At 42.5% G+C, this 19,820-nt stretch overlaps 1 protein-coding gene across 2 annotated transcripts in view; it reads right to left on the bottom strand.

Moving 5' to 3' along the window:
- Positions 1-19,820, bottom strand: part of PI4KA (phosphatidylinositol 4-kinase alpha) — a 2,470,135-nt gene that overhangs the window by 258,664 nt on the left and 2,191,651 nt on the right. For both annotated transcript variants that reach the window (XM_069619956.1, XM_069619957.1), the window contains 2 exons: positions 12,934-13,040; positions 12,723-12,827 (listed from right to left, as the gene is read on the bottom strand). In XM_069619956.1, the coding sequence (XP_069476057.1) occupies positions 12,723-12,827; positions 12,934-13,040 (212 nt within the window). The remainder of the gene's footprint in view (positions 1-12,722; positions 12,828-12,933; positions 13,041-19,820) is intronic.

Genomic DNA, 19,820 nt, shown 5'->3' with positions numbered 1-19,820 from the left:
CATTCTAGACAACTTGGAATAAGTACTGGGATGAAGAGGAAGAGCGGAGGCATGAATAGTTCTCCTAAGAACCACAATGAGCAGTCTAGTTGCTGCTGGCTGCTCATTGGTCAATGCATAGTAGAAATGGATGAGGGACTCAGGAAGAAGTTGTCTAGTCCTTCATGAAGGAGCTGCAGGAGCCAGCACGGTGCAGGAAAGTGCAAGGAAGCACATCAGGATGCCAAGAGAGAAGCTGGAAGGACAAGGCCAGTCCACAGTGGAAGGACCGAAAGGCGAGCTGGCAGAGAGAAGCTCCCGGTGTTCCTGCAGATAGGGAAGTGCATGAAAGGAAGAACAAGCTGTCCTGGGAAAGATTGACACTGCAGTGTTCCTGGGCAGACCAGAGCCCACTACAAAGGGAAGCACTCAGGCTGGCTGGTGGGAAACTAAGACGGTGCAGTCAGCATCTAAATAGTCACGGTACCTGGCAGGCATGTGAACCATGTCTGTCCCCCAACAAGAGAAACTTAAGGGTCTGGGACCCACCAAACGAAAGCAACATGAGTGCTCTTCCTTGCGGCGGTACTTAGGAGAAAAGGGCTCCAAGTACTCACACACAAAGAAGGTGTCTGGGACCCACTACACGAGAACCACACAAGTCATCTTCCTCGTGGTGGTACATGGGAGAAGAGAGCTCCAAGTACCCTCACGCAAAGAAGGGGGGTTTGGGACCCACTACAGGAGAAACACACAAGTCCTCTTCCTCGTGGTGGTACTTGGGAGAAGAGGGCTCCCAGTTCCCAAACATAAAGAGAGGTCTTGGGCACAATCCCATGAGAAGAAGGGAAACCACAGAGTAATTTACTAAGGACCACACTTGGCAGGGAAGTGAACCAAATTGGCCCAAGCAGAAAGAGAGAAAGGCAGAGATCTAGGACCTACAAGAGAATGAACGGGCAAAGGAGTCATTGCCCCTGGCTGTGGTGCAATAAATAGAGAGTTGCCAAGAGAAGGAACCAGGACAAGGGAGTTGTTGCCCAGGTTGCTACGAAGTTTGTGCAACAGAGAAATGTGTAAGAATTTTATGGAACTTTGTTTTACATTTTGAACTTTGGGTTTGGAACCTGTGTTATTTGGAACTCTTTGATTGGATCTACAACCTATTCTTCTGAATTAAGAAGACATTTTGTTTTTTATAGGTTAGTAAATAGTGTGAGGGATGGAAACAGGCTTCGGACTTGTGACAGACAGTGGACTATTTACTTTAGACAAGACATAGTGGCAGTTTCCTTAGTTTTGGTTAAGGATGGGAAACCCCTCTTAGCTTTAGGGAAAGGCAGGGGTTTCCCCAGTCCCCCACCCTTTTCCTTTCGATAAAAGTATGTCAATCAACATGAGCCCACTGTGTCCGAGTCCTACTTCTAGATTCTTACAGGTCACTAATGTTTTTTTAAGTCTAATCCAACAAGATACGCAGACATCTCAACATCTGTCCAAAATACAAGATTGTGGAATTATACATTGTTTTCCAACACAAATAAAGGTGACAAGCAGGGATGTCAGTTGGTCCCAATGTATTCCTTTTGGATGTTGATTCTAGTACTTCTCTTAGGAAAGTTAATCCACCCTCCACCTGAAGGGTTCATTTTATAGCATGCACCCTTATGCAGAAGACACAACTAATTTGGCCTTGCCCCCAGCAGGTCTCCAACAGGGCCTGCTAAACACAAGTTACTATTTTGGGAATTACAGTTTGAAATTAAATATAATGAAAATAAAAATGATGGTGTTCAGGCAAAGGCTGAAACCTTGTAGATAGTTTTTAAATGTATGTAGAAATGAGGGGGCAGTCTCATTTTTATCTGAGCCTACTCTTCTGAAAGAGCAGTGCTTGTGTAAGTAATTTTAATAAGATAGCTGAAAAGGCATCATTAATGATTAAATGGCTTTTTACGTTGTTATTTCAAGTTTGCGGCATTCTGATTGGAGAAGTTGGAGGTATATAAGACAAAGGTCTGCTCCATGATTTTAAGGCCGCAAAATCTAGGGTGGTTAGAACTGTCATTTCTTGGAGGGGTTGCAAAATAAATTCCTGTGCCAAATAGCAGGTCTCCCTGCAGATACACCTGCTAGCCCCTTGTGAGCCGAATTGGGGGTGCTCAATTTGAGTGTCAGGCCAGTTAAGAATGTTCCTTATTTTTTAAAAGCACATCTGGGATTTTCTGCTAATCATAAAGTGAATTTCAGTGCAAGTGCGATTGTAGCCTGCCCTGGAGAAGAGAAATACTTATGGTTATGGGCGGTTGTAAGTCACGGTCCATTTGAATAGGGATGCAATATAACTACATTTGGTGCATTAAGCCACCTCAAAATAGCTCCAAAAGCAAGAGCGTTTCCGATGGGAAAAAAGTCAGATGTCCAAAATATACACAGGCTGCCCACTTTAGCCTTATATACAGACTTACATACACATATAAAATGGCAAGGAGAAATCTGTCAAATAAGATTCCCAGAATGCAGGAGGCTGGTGGTAATGATACGTTTAAATGTACCCACTCCTCAATAAATTAAGAAAGTGTGCAGGAGGAAGCACAACGTGCGCTTGCAAAATAGGAGTCAAAGATTTGGTTCATTTTCTGTTCATTTGCTGTTGTTTCTCTGTTTTGCAGAAGCGTGGAATGCATGGGAGCTATGCTATATATAATTGTAATGTTCAGACTTGTATACATAGAAAGTTTGATTGTGTTAAAGTTGCTTTTTTATTTTGGGCTTGTTCTGTGTGAATTGTATGAAAAATATGAAACATGTTTTTAAATGTTGCTGACTTAATGGAGAAATATAAATATGAATTAGTACTTCAGGTCATTACATGGTAGCCTTTAAAGATCACTTCATCTGGTCTTTGGAGGTTACCTCCTGAGAATTATTTGGGAATATTATGGCAAATGGTGTGTATTAAATCTCCAGAAGGCTGTTGGATTGGTGAAGTGAAAAAGTGGTTAGGAATAAAAATAATACCTTTCTCAATTATTTGGAGCCTATTTACTCTGCCCAAAAGGGATTTTACACAAGACTTGGTGGCAAACATTGGTCAAACCTTTGAGCATTTGATAACCACTTCATAGAGGGGTGTGGTGCTGTTAACCGAGTATTTGAATCAATGAATTTACATGTTAGTTTAAACCTATTAACAATCATTAATTGGATTGGAATACAGGGCAAATTAATTATGAACAATGTGTCATGCATTTACCGTATTTGCCCATTAACCATGTGCTAGATGGGCAGGTTATCAAACGAAGACCATTTTCCGCTAGGACACTATGTAATAATAAATACAGGAGACACCAAAATGAATATTGTCGATAAATATACATGGTGGGATCAAACACAAACATCACTTGTACAGAAAGTGTGCATGCACATTATTTAATAAAGGAAAGTTGGGTATGCATACCACCTCCTTGTCCATTATGCTCATACTAGTATCAAAGAACAGAATACATGGCACAAACATGGTTCAAATATTGTACTCATTAATGCATTTGTCAGCTGGGCAAAGTAACTGGAGATGACAGGGTTTAGCAATGACACTACCATAACAAGTAAGGACATTTACTGAAGTATGTGCATGGTGGCACCAAACAAATCTTGCATGTATAAAAATAATCCACTGGAAACACAGCAGCTCATTGGCCAACATTCATGCACAGTCCAGGACTCTGTCCTGACTACAGTGCTACTGAGGTCTCATTCATTCAGCACCCCATTCTAGGCCTTCACACCATGGCCCAGGGCAACTGGCGAACAACAATTTAGGGTGCCGTGAGCAACATGTTGCTCCCGAGCTACACGTTGGGGATCCCTGCTCTAGGGGCTGTTATATGAGGGAGGATCACATCGGGGTGAGACAACCTCCGGGAGAATAGCATGGTGCCATCGATGAGGCATGGTATCCCCCTTCTTTTCAGGATACCCCATCTCTGCCTAATGCCTTAATGGCATACTGTAACACCTCCCCTCATCCACCTAGGAAGGATGCTGAAGACCTTCTAATGAGATCTGTATGTGAGTCGTCAAGATCTCACTTACCCTCTAAAATTAATGAAAACACCTTCTCAGCCTCTACCTACAAGTCATCCCCAGCTGACTTGCGGTTAAAGAACACTTACCCAGACCTTTAAGACTTTACCTGTAAAACATCAAGAATGGACTTCCATTCCCATAACTACTAGAAAAATGCAACAAGGAAGATGAACAGAGTATTGCAGATCAAGCAAGACCAGGAACACAGGCTGCGCTCTAGTTGCAAGCATCCAATGAAGATTACTGACAAGAACGAAGGCACACGCTCTAGTTGTTTGAATGCTCTCATTGGCCAGCTGTCATTTAAAAGCACAGAGGGAAGAGAATGATGCATCTTCATTTTTGTCTCAGAACAGACAGAGTCTGGCAAAGGACCTGCAGACCAGCAAAGCGGAGAAACGGAAGGTGTCCGAGAGAGGAACGCATCTAGAGAAGGCCTTTGACACGGCAGGCAGACCAAAGTGGAGAGAAGATACTCGCTGGTAACCAAGGCCAGAGCTTTCTTAGATGCACACACTTGCAACTGCCTGGTATACTCCTCTCTGCCAGGGCTTTCTTGGATGCAGACATTTGGCAATGCGCACCCCTCCAAACTTGATAGTCTCTTGCTTTTGCTTTTTCTAATATTATTTCTGCCAGGTATATTATCCTGCCAGGAACTCTTTTACATGTGTATTGCACACAGTCACAAACTTCAAAGTCTTGTGTTTTTCTTCCCTTTCAAAGAAATGCTCTTTTGCTCTTTCTCGCTCATATGCTTCATTAATACTCATTTGGTATTTGCATGGCTGCCAATATGCCCGGCTTCCCTTGGTAGGACTCACCGGCTCTGGTTGGCATATTCTACTTCTCCTGCGGCAAGCTGGTAGCGGTCATTCGGCATGTCCTTCTGTGTTGCTCAATCAGTTTATCGGCTTCTCTGGCTCTCACGGTCCCTGCTGGGGAATTCTGCTTCGTGTCTTCAGGCTTCAGTAAGGCGAATGCTGCCTCCAAACACCTGAAAAGGCCCAGGAACCAGTCACCTCCACAGCACTCTCTCTAGCCGCACGGTCTCTTTGTATGTACTGAGAAGCTGCTCCACTTGTTTAAATCTCCTGGTCACAGGTATGCGCTTGCAACAGAGTCCAAAGAGGCCTTGCCCTCCCAAAGAAGCAGTCAGTATGTATGATGTGAAACTTGATATTTTGGATTGGTTGGGTGCTTTTGAATATAATCATGGGATTCAGGGTCTCACATGGAATCAGTTGATTCCTTGGCTTTTGTCTCGGCTCCCCCAGGTTGCAACTGATGCTGTAATGGAGGTGGGGGAACTTGAAAGATTGGAGTATGAGAATGTGAAGCTAACTTTGATGGCTAGATTTGTGAAAACTCCTTCCCAGTACCTTAAGAGGTTTAGGACCCTCAAAAAGACTGATGGGACCCCCTTGGGCTACCTAGGTGTGTGAATGTTTGGAAAACATAGATGGTTGGATTAAGAGTTACAGAGTGAACTTCTTTGAAGGAATGAGAAATCTATTTTTGTTGGAATCTATTTCTGATGCCTGCTCTCCTGAGCTGAGACAGCACTTGGCTGACTCTAAAGAGATTGAGCCCAAGAAGTTAGCAAAGGCTGCTGACTTGTGGGTTGCCAACAGGGCCACTCACAAGGATTCTGGGGCCCTCACAAGAAGGATGAGGGGAAGCAGCACAAGAAGGATGACAACGAAACCTCCCATCAAAAGAGGGCCACAAACATAAGAAGGGTAAGCCATATGGGAAACCAGGTCAGTCTAGTGAATCCTCTGGTGCTAAATCAGAGGGAGGTCAGCAGAAGGCCCCATTTGTCAAAACATTTGGAAAATATTATGCTTGTGGGTCAACTGACCATGTGAAAGGGGATCCCAGAAGTATCCAGTTAATATGTCGAAATAATAATTTCGAATGACAAAAATGTCGAAAAAATTATACCTACATTTTTTTTTTCAAATGTCTTTTTTAATTTACATGTTTTGTTTTTGTTTCGTGAGTAAAAAAAGGGTTTAAAAAACAGGGGTTTGGGGGGTACCCCCCCCCCACATTCGAATGTTTTTTTTAATTTTTTTTTTTTTTTAGATATCATTTTTTTGACATTTTGGCATTCAAAATTATTTTATTCAAAATAGTCAATATAAACCAATCCCAGATGCAAGGGTAAACCTTCAGGGGTCCACATTGTCTCCTTAGCATTCATCCCTGAGGGAGAATATCATTTGGTAAGTGGAAACTTTCATCTTATGGCTGGAGACCGCATTCTGTGTGAGAACAGCAGAATGTATAACTCTATTCCAGATAATACCAAAGAATATTACAAAAACAGTTTATTTGTGAATGGGCAGGAAACCCCTGCCATTCGAGACACTGGGTCCAGCATTATAGTGGTGGATGAAATCTTTTTCAGTCTTGGGGATGTTGCTTAGGCACCCAAAGGCCGCACAAAGCTTGCTTGAGGCCCTATCCAGATGGTTCCAATCCTACCAGCTCTCATCAAATGCAACACTATGACTGTAAGAATACCTGCCAGTGTACAAAATGAGGTGCCTGGGAGAGTCCTGCTGGGGAATGACTTAAACGCTCTTGGAGTTGTATCAAGCACCCCCAGGCCTCCCAGTTAAAGGACACAGGAGCAGACTAGGAATGCCAGAGAACTCACTTTGGATGACTCTCAATGGGAAGTTACAGAGACACCAATAACTTCCAGTCCACAGGAAGAACAACCTTCTGAATCCAGGAAGAAAGAGACAAAGGGGAAACCCAAGGTCTCAGGACAGAAGAAAAGTAGAACTCCTGAGCTCAAAACCAGGACATCCCAAAGATGACAGTCACAAGTCACACCTGTGACTCCTACACCAGCTGAGGCTGAGTGTGAGTGTGAGGTTCAACCGGAGGATGGTGAATCTGCTACTGACGACTCAGAGCTGGAAGAAGCCCTTCCCCCTGTTGGAGATCTAGACCCTAAAGACCATCCTGAGCTGCAGACCTTGCTTGCAGGTGGCGGCCCCTGTAGGGCAGACTTCAGCAGAGGTCAAAGAGAGTGTCCTACTCTTGAAGGACTTCGCCAACAGGCAGCTTCCCAGCTGGAAGGGCAAGAGCCAGGGAAGCACAGGCTGTACTGGGAGGATGGCCTCCTTTACAGTGAGCCTATAGAGTCTAACCCAGGGTACTACAGAAGACTTGTAGTGCCTCAGGAGGTGAGACCCCAGTTTCTACAGATAGCCCATGAGATTCCTTTGGCTGGTCACTTAAGTTTTAAGAAGACCAAGGAAAGGATTTCTCTATATTTCTACTGGCCCAAGATGGGGTCTGGTGTAGATAAGTACTGTAGAAGCGGTCACACTTGTCAGACCTCTGGCAAGAGTGGAGCCAAGCATGTGGCACCCTTGGTGCCTCTCCCAGTGGTGCACGTCCATTTTGAGAGGGTAGGGATTGACATTGTTGGTCCCTTAGACCCTCCCAAATCTTCAGGCAACCGATTTATATTGGTTGTGGTAGACCATGATACCAGGTATCCTGAAGCCATACCTATGAGGACTGTTACTGCTCAGGCAGTGGCTAAGGACCTCCTTGGTATGTCTACCAGGGTTGGGTTTCCTAAGGAGGTTATCTCAGACAGGGGGACCAATTTTATGTCCCACTACATGCAGGCCACGTGGAACAACTGTGGAATGACCTACAAGTTCTCAACAGCCTACCATCTCCAGACCAATATGTTGGTGGAGAGGTTTAACACAACTATAAAGAGTATGATAGGTGCTTTAGAGGAACCCCTTAGAAGAAAGTGGGACCTTCTACTGCCATGCCTTCTCTTTGCTTATAGAGAAGTCCCTCCGAAAGGGGTTGGTATCAGCCCCTTTGAGCTTATCTATGCTAATCCGGTTAGAGGTCGATTGGCCCAAATCAAGGAAGGGTTGGAGAGTACTCCTACCCTCAAGCCAGTGAGAGTCGCCGACTATGTGTTGGGTCTCTGAAGGAGAACGACACACATGATGACAGAAGCTTCTGATAACTTGAAAGCAGGTCAGGCTCTGGTTAAGCATTGACATGACCAGAAGGCCAGCATGGTTGAGTTTACTCAAGACAAGCTAGTTCTAGTTATGGTACCTACAAGACAGAGGGCCTTAAAGGACAAATGGATTGGACCCTTCAAGGTTGTGGGTAAACTTGGAGAGGTCAATTATTTGGTGGACTTGGGCAGGAGGAGAGTGAACCTCTACCTGACCTCCTCAGGGGACAACCTTTAGATGGAAAAATAGAAGGAGTTAATCCCTCTTCAGATCAGACTCTGGAACAACTGGAGGAGTGCAAAATTCTGTTAAATCAGTTTGCCCCTCTGTTTTCACTATTACCAGGCTTGACCCCTTAGGGCCAGCATGATATACTTACTGGTGACTGTCTCCCTGTTAAGAGCCGGGGTTACAGAATGTCAGACCATGTAAGAACCCACATAAAGGAAGAGGTCAACAAGATGCTTGATCTTGGGGTTATAGAGCCCTCTACAAGTCCATGGTCTAGTCCAGTTGTCCTAGTGCCAAAGGCAGGATCCAAAGAGTTGAGATTCTGTGTGGACAATAGAGCCCTTAATGCAGTCACCACGACTGATGCCCATCCTTTACCTAGGACAGATGAGCTGGTGGATAAACCTGGTTCAGCCAAGTTCCTCAGTATATTTGACCTAACCTCAGGCTATTGGCAAATAGCTCTGACTGGCCATGCCAAGGAGAAAAGTACATTCTCCACCCCTGGAAGCCTCTACCAGTTTGAGGATATGCCTTTTGGACTAAAGAATACACCTGCTACATTCAGTGTTCAGCACTACTTGGAAAGAGCATATTGACCTCCCAGGATATGTTTTGCAGGCTCTTGAGCAGGCCAATTTGACCATAAAGGCAAGCAAATGTCAACTTGGTCAGAGCAAAGTGGACATGAGGTAGGAGGAGGTAAAATAAGGCCATTGCCTAGCAAAGTACAAGCTGTACAAGACTATGCCACCCCTACTACTCAAACCCAAGTGAGAGCCTTTCTAGGCCTTACAGGTTACTATAGGAACTTCATTGAGAACTATGGGACCATAGCTTCTCCTTTAAATGTGGTCTCCTCACCCAAATTCCCCAAGAAGGTCAGGTGGAATGAGGAGTGCACTAGGGCATTTGAAGGACTTAAGAAAGCCCTTTGTCAGGCTCCAGTCTTAAGAGCTCCTGACTGCAACCAATCCTTTATTGTACAAACGGATGCTCCCAATACAGGTATAAGTGCAGTTCTGAGTCAGCTGGATGGGAAAAGCAGGGAACACCCAATCTGCTTCATCAGCAGGAAACTGAAGGACACTGAAACAAGGTGGGCAACCATAGAACATGAATGTTTTGCCATTGTGTGGTCTTTGAAGAAGTTTAGACCATACTTGTATGGACCTACTTTTGTAATTCAAACAGACAACCAACCCTTGAGATGGTTAATGCAGATGAAGGGGGACAATCCTAAATTGTTAAGATGGTCTATCAGCCTTCAGGGGTTTGATTTTACCATACAACACAGGTCAGGGAGTAATCACCGAAATGCTGATGGGCTCTCCAGAAAGTATGACCGACTGGAGTAAGGAGATTCATCCAGGGGTGGATTAAATCCTCCTGTCCCTTAGTCTGGGGGGGATGGGTGCTAGGGAGAATTCTCAGAAATGTGCCAATTCCTCTCTACCGTAGAGACCCCCCAGCTCCTTTGCTGGACGCTAGGACTTTTTCCTTTTTACCTGGAGAGAGCGAGACCCTTTTTCCCCACTTTCTCATGTATTTTCTATGTGATTTGAACTCTGTGTTTCTATTGGTTTTTGGAGTCTGACAAACTCCATAGTCATCTTTTTACATTGTGGCACACAGCACCAGAGAAGTCTTTCAGATTTCCGAAAGGTTTAAATACCTTCTCTTGGAAAAACTACTGTTTCCAAGAGAAGTAAAGTGAAATTGACTTTACTTACATTTGTAACTTTCTAGACCCAACATACACTATCTTACAATAGGGTGGTGGAGGGGTTACCTAGTATCCCCTTTGTCTAGCTTTCCATATAAAATCTTTATGTTACCCTTTCTGCAATTAATAGCTGGTGGCAGTGGTTGACTTTTTACTACCGTAGTGTGTCTTTACTGCGGGCTTAATTCACAGCTGCAGTAAAGCACCCTTGGGAGCCATTTTTGTGAAAATGGTCCTGGTCTTCTTTTTTCACCATTTCTCTGTGGAAAGGGCCTACTTGAGATTTACTCTCAATGCCAAACCAGGTTTGGTCCCTTTGTTCATTTTGTCTTTGGCAGGATTCACGAGTGAAGCCCACCTCTGGCTCCAGTGTGTCTGGCAGGGGCAGGAAGTGAGGGAGGTGCCCAAAACTCCCTGTGCTTAATCCCCTTGGTTACAGGAAGGCACCCAAAGGTCATTGGCCGGATGGCTATCCGGCAAGGACAGCTGTCCTGCTGTTTGACTGGCAGCTAGACTGGAATGAATGTGAGAAACCTGCATAAAAGGCGAGGTTTTTTGTCTTGGAAGTCGACCACTGGACGAAGTAATCTGAAGAAGAACTTAAAGAAGATAAGTGCTGCAACTCCTGGATTGTTGGTTTGCCCGGTGAAGCCCTGCTGCTGTGCTTAAAGTCCACTTTCGTTTCAACTAGAGAAACCCTGAAAGGATGACTTCTTCCCTTGAGTTGGTGTGACCAATCAACTCCAAAGTAAGCCACCTGGACATCCTCTCGAAGCTGGTTGCAATTCCACTGCAGTTGTTGCTGGATCCGAAGAGCCAGGGAGAGGAACACCAGTTTGCGTGCGTTGCCCATCTCAACAGCCTGGAACCGCAGTCGTGCTCTTTGCAGTAGACGCGAGGAGCTGAAACACTGAATTGCCACTTGTTTGAAGATTGCTGGTTGGGGTCGATGACCGTCCCATTGCAGTGCGGGAGTCCCCTGAAGTCCTCACGACTGAAGTCCAGGAACACCAGGATCTGCAGAGCTGCACAGGAACAGAAGCCACCTGCTGTATTTTTTCTTCTACCTAAAGGTACTGTACAGTCTAAGAGAACTTACCTCTTGCTGTAGAGTTGCTTGAATCTTCTACTACTCACAAGTCTTACAGCTTGTGGCTCTACATTGATTCTTCTTTTTCTTCTAAGACTTCTAAAACATTGTGCAAAGACTTTTCTTACTTACCTGCAAGACGTGCTTCAGCCCACATAGACTTTTGCCCAATTGACATTGGCCTCGCCAGGTTCACTGAATGACTCTTCACTCCTTTGACATTGTGTTGCACTCATCCTTCCAGGAAGGGGTTAACGTACTCTGCATTGGGGGGTCCAAAAGTATTTGTGATCTGTTGTTTGTTTTTAATAACCTTTTCATTGACACTCATCTCAGTACTATTCTAAATGCCAATAGTAAGATATTAATGTCCACAGTGCCCTAGCTATTTAAGTCACCTAAGGGTGTAGGAAGTGTCTGTGTCTCACCCCCTTAGAAACTAAGAGTGTGTACTTTGAATGTATTTTTGTGTTGCTATTATATTGCTCCCTTCTAAAGAAGGCTTATTCAAATAACTGATGAATACATTAATAATTGTTTATTCAAGAAACCTTGAGTGTAAGTGTTTATTTGGATACTTGTCACTGTGAATCTTTGTATAACTACCCTACAGCTCACATTGACACCTCGTGAGATAAGCCTTGCTGCTCTACCATACTACCAACCTGTGTAGTACAGACTTATACCAAAGGTTGGGTTCCACTACCAGGAGGCTAATGCTGTTGGAGCACCGAAAGGGTACTACCCCAAATCTTTACCCAACACACTGCAAAAGCACATGAGTGCATGAGGTAGTGTGGAATTGAAGGGGTTTTGAGGGAAGCTGGGATGGTCAAAGGGGTACAGTGTTCAACCGAAAAAGTCACTACTCTCAATGGTGTCCTCCCTCCCCATGAGATCCTCCCGCTGAGTACCACCCCCAGGGGATTATCAGCAACCCTGGCCTCATGGAAAGGGGCTTCCCCATCTAAAGCAGTGACGACACCTCAAGATTCGTCACACCGCCTTAACTGGTAAATGCTCGTTACCATGCATTTTCTTCTTTTCCCTCTTAGGATCAGCACTCTGCCTGATCTGCTGCCTACTATTACATATGCACTCCTCCTTATACAATCATATTCTCTTGACCTAAATCCCATCATATCTTCCCAATTTGTTAGTTCTGTGTATCCCTTTTCTATTTCTCCTCCTCCCATACCTCCACTTTTTGACCTTTTTTCCCTTTCTTCTTCCTCGACTGACAGACTGAGAGGCTGTGAACTACAGGCAGGGCTGACCCGACGGTAATTCAGGCCCCTACTTGCAGATAAATCACTGAAGCACTGGCACCTTTACTAACAGCGTATTACCGGGATATCGGTTGGTGGAAACAGTAAGCCAAGGTTGCCGGTTGGCCACCGGTACTACTGGCGGCCTACCAGCAAACTCGTAATGATGGGCAAAGACTAGAAATAAAAATATCAGTTGCAAAAAAAATGATAAAAGGAGAAGTAGAAGGATTGCTTAATATAGAGAAGGGGAATATAAAATAAAAAGGACAGATGAAGGCCAAAAGAGACTTCCTTTTCGTACACCACCCAACACTTACCCCAGGGGCAGTGGCTACCACTCTGTAGGGGAACACAAACAAATCCAGGCCGACCAGCTGAAAAATGTTCTTGAACAGGTCAATGATCTGCAAGGCCAGCATGTCCTGTCAAAGAGAAAAGAAAAACTTGCATTGAGGCTCTGCAAACCTAATACCAAAGTAGCCACACACCATGTGTAGCATTTCGAATGGCAGCAAGATTGTAGCTAACCTGTCTGCAGTCATCCCCAACTTTAAAGATAGCTGCCTGCCAGCAGATCCGGCTGTCTTGTCCTTCCTCGGTGCTCTCGTCGATTGAGTCCGATCGACAGCGCAGACCTGTAAAGAAGTGCAGAGGTATACACTGAGAACTCCAAACCTGGCCTCCCGGAAAACACACAGCTCTGAGATTAGGGGTATATAGCCACCAAGACCCAAAGTCCACTCTGTTTTACTTAACTATTTTGGAGAGGAATTCATACAATTCTAGTCCTAAAGTGCGGTAGTCATTACATTTTTTTGGAAGTCAAAATACAGACATGTGCTAAATCTTGGGAGTAAATGACCTGCAGTACAGAAAGAGAAAGGCTAATAGGTGGGAAAGAAGACCGGTAGAGTTCTCATGCCTTCTCATGCCTTCTGACTTTCAAATCAGAGAGGAAATTACTTTAAGCCCCAATCTGACCAGACAGCGGGGAGGGAGGGACTTTGGAAGACTTTCAAGGAAAATAAAAATGCCATTAGCATGTTTGGGAACACTTATGAGGCTCTGTAGCTGAAATCAGATGCTAAACACAGCGCAGTCCTTTGACATTCTAACTTCTGAAGCACAAGTAAGTTTAAGTATGACAAAACATATTGTGCTTAAATCTAGAACAGAAGTTCAGGAGAACAGATATCCCTGAGGTCATAGGTCTAGATTCGCTCCGATCCAGAATTTAAGCGTCAGGTAGCTAAAATATGGTACTTTGAGGTCAGACAAATACTCAGACCCAGAGGATAGTTATCAGTTAGAAGCAACAAGGTAAACTGAGATCAGGGTGTCTATTACATAACAGTGAAATTGGTAAATCACTGCTCTGCCAGATAGTAATCTGGGCAGTATTACAATTTTGCATGACCACCAGTGGTAAATACCACAGGGAAAAATATTCTCTGCAAACCATATTTTTATATTTTTTTGACTTAAAGAAATACTATCAAGGTTTTAAATTTGCCACCGGTGGTAAATTACATTGTCTGACATGACAAACAATATTACATGAACAACGTCTTTGATATACTCACCATGCCTACATCATCACCACCTAGTTTTATTAGACTCTTTCGCTAAAGATGGAGGAGAAGCCGAGGTTGAAGGGTGCAGCAACATTTGATAACATACAGCAAGGGAATGTCCAGGCAATGTTTGACTAAATATATGTATTTATCTCTGCTGTGAAGGAAGGAGGAAACGCAGTATTACAGATGAGTAACTTTCCAAAATGGATAGTTATTGGTTTTAGGTTGTGACCCTGCCAAGTTAGGGTATTAATCGCACCAAGGTTGACCAAGTTAAGGTTAGGTTAGTCCCAATGTCAGGTTTATTCTAAAGCCAATAAACGTCTCACATAGAAGTCAATGCAGTAGTCTAAACTCAACGGGCAAGCAAGTGCTCACGTTTATAGGAAAGCTTTTGAAAGTCTCTGAGGAAAATGGTTTCTCCACAAAAAGGAAGACTTTAAAATTTCCAGAGGTGTTACTAGGTCAAGACAAAGATTACCTGATGCTGGGATGTGCCTTGGTCACTGGTGGCGCAGCAGTGCAGATCAGGTAAGCCTGGGGATCCCAAGAGTTTTAGAAGAAGGTTTCCTGATTGTAGAACATATTTTGTAACTGCTGGATCCACACTTTGATCTTTGCCCCGAGTTCTATGAGACCACAAAACAACGCACTACAAAAGAGAGGGGAAGATGTGTGTCTTATGGACACCTACTTTCTGGAACTCTGCCCAGAGTTCTATGAGAGTACAGGAACAACGGGCCAGGAAAGATGGGTCTCTGCTGGACCCCCGGTTTCTTCATCGCGGCCTGATATCTATGAGAGTACAAAAGAACAACCCAGGAAAGGGAAGGGGAAGATGTGTGTCTGCTGGACCCCCGGTTTCTTGATCTCTGCCCTGTCTTCTGTGAGAGTACAAAACAACGGGCCAGGAAACAGAGGGAAAGATGTGCGTCTGCTGGACAAATGCTTTCTTGATCTCTTGCTGAAGCAGTGGTACATTAACAGGGATTATAAGTGACAGCTGATAGTAACTGTGTTAAAAAAAAATTCAGATGTGAAGCAGTGCTTTTTTCCTGTGGTCCAAAGTAGAGAAGGCGCCTTGAAGACAATATCAAATATAATGTGAGACTAGTATTTGGGAGTGGGCAGGAACAGGAAAAGTACATTCAGACATTCATGCATCACTTCCTACTGCTCAGTTGGCTCTCCATGTGGAATTATGAGCGTTTGAGAAATGGCGATTTCACCTATTTTTTTGACTGGGTTTGCCAATTTTCTTTAACCACAAACAGCAGAGCAAGACCCTGCACTCGCACTTCTACCTTTCTATATACTTTGCCTAAATTTACCATCTGTACGTTTGTGGTAAAAAAACAAAAATGCACCCCAAAATGTAACAAAATATTGAATGAAGCTGACATTCAGAAAAAGTGGGTAACACCCTCTATGTGAGGGGTTTGAAGGCATCATAAAGCAAGACACAGACAACAGACTTAAAGTTCAAACAAAAGATATTCAATAACTTAAATGTCAGGATGGTAGAAGGCCTATCTTGCCCCATGCAAAGGTGAGATTTCCCTACCTGAACGAAACTAAGGAAAGTCTGAGTTCAACTTAAAAGTCTGTCTGTGTCCAAAACCTATGCTTGCCCTCACAACTAAAGCTAAACAATGTGTAGGGATGTCAATAATCAAAGATTTTTTATTTTTATTTTTTATTGATTTGGCGGAAAAGTTTCAACCTTTCAACATCATTTAAATTTAAACAATTTAACCAATTTAAATTTAACCAATTTACAATACATTTCAAATATTAAAATCTATTTATTCATAAATACAAGGTAAAATAGAAGAAAAAAGAAAGAAGCGAAAAAAGTAAATAATGAATAAGAAAGTTTCAATTCATAAAATTATCATAAAAAAATTGATGATTGTTGTATAATTTTATAACAAAATTTACATCGTACTGTTTCTCATTTTAACAATATTTTGCTTCTATACTGCAATCCATGTCTAATTTTAGCTCTTGAAGGAAATGTACAGCTGCATTCCTTAATATTCTCAACTCAGCGTGAAGAATTGTATCCCATTACGTTTGCATGGTTAAGTCACTGAATGATTCAAAATATCTTTTAAAATATTTTATTCTCTGTGGTAGCAAGCTGCTACATTCCACCATAATATCTTTCAAAGTTTCAGTTGTTACATTCCAATATCTACACAATGGATTCACTTGTTTTAAAGGATATCATTTACTAGGATTTCCTTTGTTTTCCACACATTCAGTTTAAGTCGCATGAAGTCCTCACGATGCCGAGGGCTCAGAGATTTCTCTAAATAAGTCTCCATAAAACTGTATCACTGTGAAATTAGAGGATTTTGAGAAAAATCCTTATATTTTAGACATTTTTCTTTGGTGTTAATCCAATCAGCTTCCCAGTTTTCTTTTAGCTCGTTCCGGATTGGTCTGTAATAATTCATATGAAATATCAGCATCGTGCAGCTATTCATGTACTTTTGCTTTCCAAGATTTTATGAAAGTTTCATTGGAGTTTTCAACGTGTTGAGATAACAATATCAAAAGTCCATTGCTGTTATCTTTAGCCATACATTTGCCGTATAGGGTGCACATTTTCCATTTGTAATTCGCATTAACAATATTAACCCCAATTCATGCCCCAATTACTGCAATAGGTATGGAGGATGGTAAAAATAATAAATTCTTCCAATATATCCCTTCCATTCTGTACCAGTAAACATCTGGTTTCCATCTTTTGGTCTATATGTTCGCAAGGGGCTCATTGAGAACTTGCAGTATCTACCTCTGATGACAGTGGCCTGGGACAAGGCTGTAGTCCATTTTCCTTTCAGGCTCAAACTATAAGGTAAATCAGTGGGATAGTTGTTTACATTAACTCCCAGGTAGATATAGCTCGAGAATGTCTGTACATTTGTATTCTCAAGTTTCCAGATGTTTTTTTGTTATGTTGTTAAATACTTCAATTTGGAAATTTTAGAGTCTTTTTCATATTTATCGTAATCATATTTTCTAAGGCATATGCTTCTAGGACTTTTAACATATTCCTTAGACCCTTAGGAGTTTTAGAGATAAGGAAGAGATCATCCGCGTAAAGCAACCATCTCACCTCCTGACCACCCAGTTTAGGAGAGTCTGTTACAATACTCTCAAAGCTCCTACAAACATCAGATGGAAAAAAAGTTAGAGGGCTGAAGCAAGTATGCATCCTTGCTTCAACCCTCTTTCTGTGGATATGGGAAGAGACAGTGTGCCATCCAAACTCAATCTTATCTGAATGGCAGTGTTTTCATGGCACTCAATCAACCACTTCAATATCTTCCAAGGGCATTTATGATCCATGAGTTTTTTGAAGAGCAATTCCCTAGGCACAGAATCAAATGCCGTTCTGAAGTCAACGAAAGACATGTGTGAGGGCTGTTTTTCCTCTTGATTGTGAGCTATTATGGCATTTAAAATGAACAAATTAGCACTCGTACCAAGGCCTGCAATAAAACCTGTTTGATAGGGGTCTCTTTTTTTTTTCCTTCGACAGCCATTGATTAAAGTCCCTTAGGATTAGGCGTGCACATATTTTTCCAGGGCAATCAAGTAGGGCGATTGGTCTATAGGAAGCTGAATCAGGTCAATCTTTTTTAAAAAGTGGAATTGTTGATTTTTTCAAGGAATTTGGTATTTTACGACTACACATGATTTGACGGAAGATTTTATACAATATTGATGACCATATTTCTGGATTATTTTTTAACATACAATTATCAAGACCATCGGGTCCAGGGGCACGAGATGTGCTCAACTTTGATATAAAGAATAAGATATCCTCCCTATCAAAGTCTATTACAGGATTCCAGTTGCACATCCCAAAATTCACTCGACATCTCGGCAAGGGCGACTGATAGACCTCTTGATAGTATTGACTCCAGACTCTTTCAGCAATAGCATTTGTTGAACAGGCGATTGAGCTCAAAAAGTGGCCTCATTTAACAGGGTCCATACACCTGCTGCTGTTATGATATGATAGGTTATTTATAATGCGTGTAATACCCAGAGGTTTCTAAGCGTGGACCCGGGGATCGAACCTGTGTTGCTCCGTGTTGTCTTGCTTCCAAGGCGAGCATGTTACCCCTGAGCTATCCTCCCGAGACTGTTATTTGCTATTTGAGTCAGCATCTGTTCACTATCTTGCTGGTACTGCAGGGCCCTTCTTACTCAATCAGTTTTCATATGACAACTTCAACTGTTTTGTCTGAGATGTTCTTTCTGGTAGTGTAAGACAGTTTAGTTCTCAAATCCTGCGTGTAGCTTTCCTCTCTGTTATGGTGAGGTCAAAGGCATGGAGATGTTTAAAACCATGCTGGCCATTGGTCGTCTTTACTTGTGACTACCTCTGCATGGCTGTGACCTAGCATTTTGTTTGTGTATTTGTCAATAGTTTCTCAAAGTCTATTAACAATGCTTCTGACCATTTTATCCTACTTCTCCCATTATTCACTATAAACTGCCCTGCAACTTGTTGTTTAATTTTTTTTGATTTTGCAATCTCCATGTCCACGTCAAACACATTTGATTATGGTCACTTGGTCCACCTGTTTTTATGACTTCAGAGTCAATTATATCCATAAAGGTACGATTGGTATATATGTAGTCAATTGTTGCTTTTAAAGGCCCCCTTTGCCATGTCTGATGGGCAGGTATGTCATCCCGGATGGCCCAATTAAGCATCACATATTGAAGCTTCTCCATTAATTCATTCCATCTAGTTTCTCCTTGATTATATTGATGATTTGCATTCGGCAGCATATGGAGATTCAGATCGGCTGCGATAATGACATAACTTATATTTCTTTCTAGCGATACATTGTCGAGGATTAGTTGCATATGACTAAAGAAGTCATCCGGCAGTAGATAGGTTCTACCCAAATAGATGTTTTTTATCACCAGTATATGTGTATCCTTTACTAACTTCACAACTTGGATGTAAGAAGTTGGAGATTTGCACAATGCAGCACTACAATTCTTAGAATTCATGGTAGCTATCAATAATACTGCCATAGGGCATCCTCTTTGTTGCACAATAGTGGCATTGTTAATATAGTGAAATTGTTCCATACTGGTGTGTCTACTAGCCATATCTCCTGAAGAATAATTTTGTCATAGTTGAATAGCGGACTTTCAGATGAGTTAATGAAGTGGGTAAACCTTTGAGTATTCTAGGAGACTAATTGAACGGTTTCTTGAATTGATGATTGTTAGGCCTCAGATTGTGCAACCTGATGTTCACGTTCGTTTCCATGTATGCTTCTTTGCCTATACGCACCATAAACTTTCAAGATTTTATTCGGTGCATATTGAGTCTCTTCTATGCTTGACTGTGGGAATTCCTCAATCAAATTAAAGCCAATGTCAAACAGAGCAGATCTTGCACCCCGTATGAGATTACTTACAACTCCTGACCGAATGGACATGTGCGCCTTGTGATGTCACTGTCAACAAGAAATTCTACCACATCAATGTCAGCTGTGGTTATATCTTTTAGTTCTACAATTTCCTTGTATATGTTCAAAATGCTTGAACGGTTTAAAAGATATTTATCAAAGGGATGTTCTCGACATTCAAGTAATGATAATGATGTGTTATTTATATAGCACCTTAATCCAAAGCGCCAAAGTATCAGTCAATGGTAGTTGGTCTGATTCTGTTGTCTCCCATATGATGACTAATTTGTTTTTAGTTGCCTGGGTCCATACAGGGAGTTTTCCCATCTTGTTCAACAGGCTCTGTTCACTTAGAAATTTAGGTTGAATTGGCCCTTTCTTTGCA

The sequence above is a fragment of the Ambystoma mexicanum genome, chromosome 10, assembly GCF_040938575.1.
Source record: "Ambystoma mexicanum isolate Mex_15411 chromosome 10, UKY_AmexF1_1, whole genome shotgun sequence".
Taxonomy (NCBI): domain Eukaryota; kingdom Metazoa; phylum Chordata; class Amphibia; order Caudata; family Ambystomatidae; genus Ambystoma; species Ambystoma mexicanum.
This window is presented reverse-complemented; position numbering and strand designations above follow the sequence as displayed.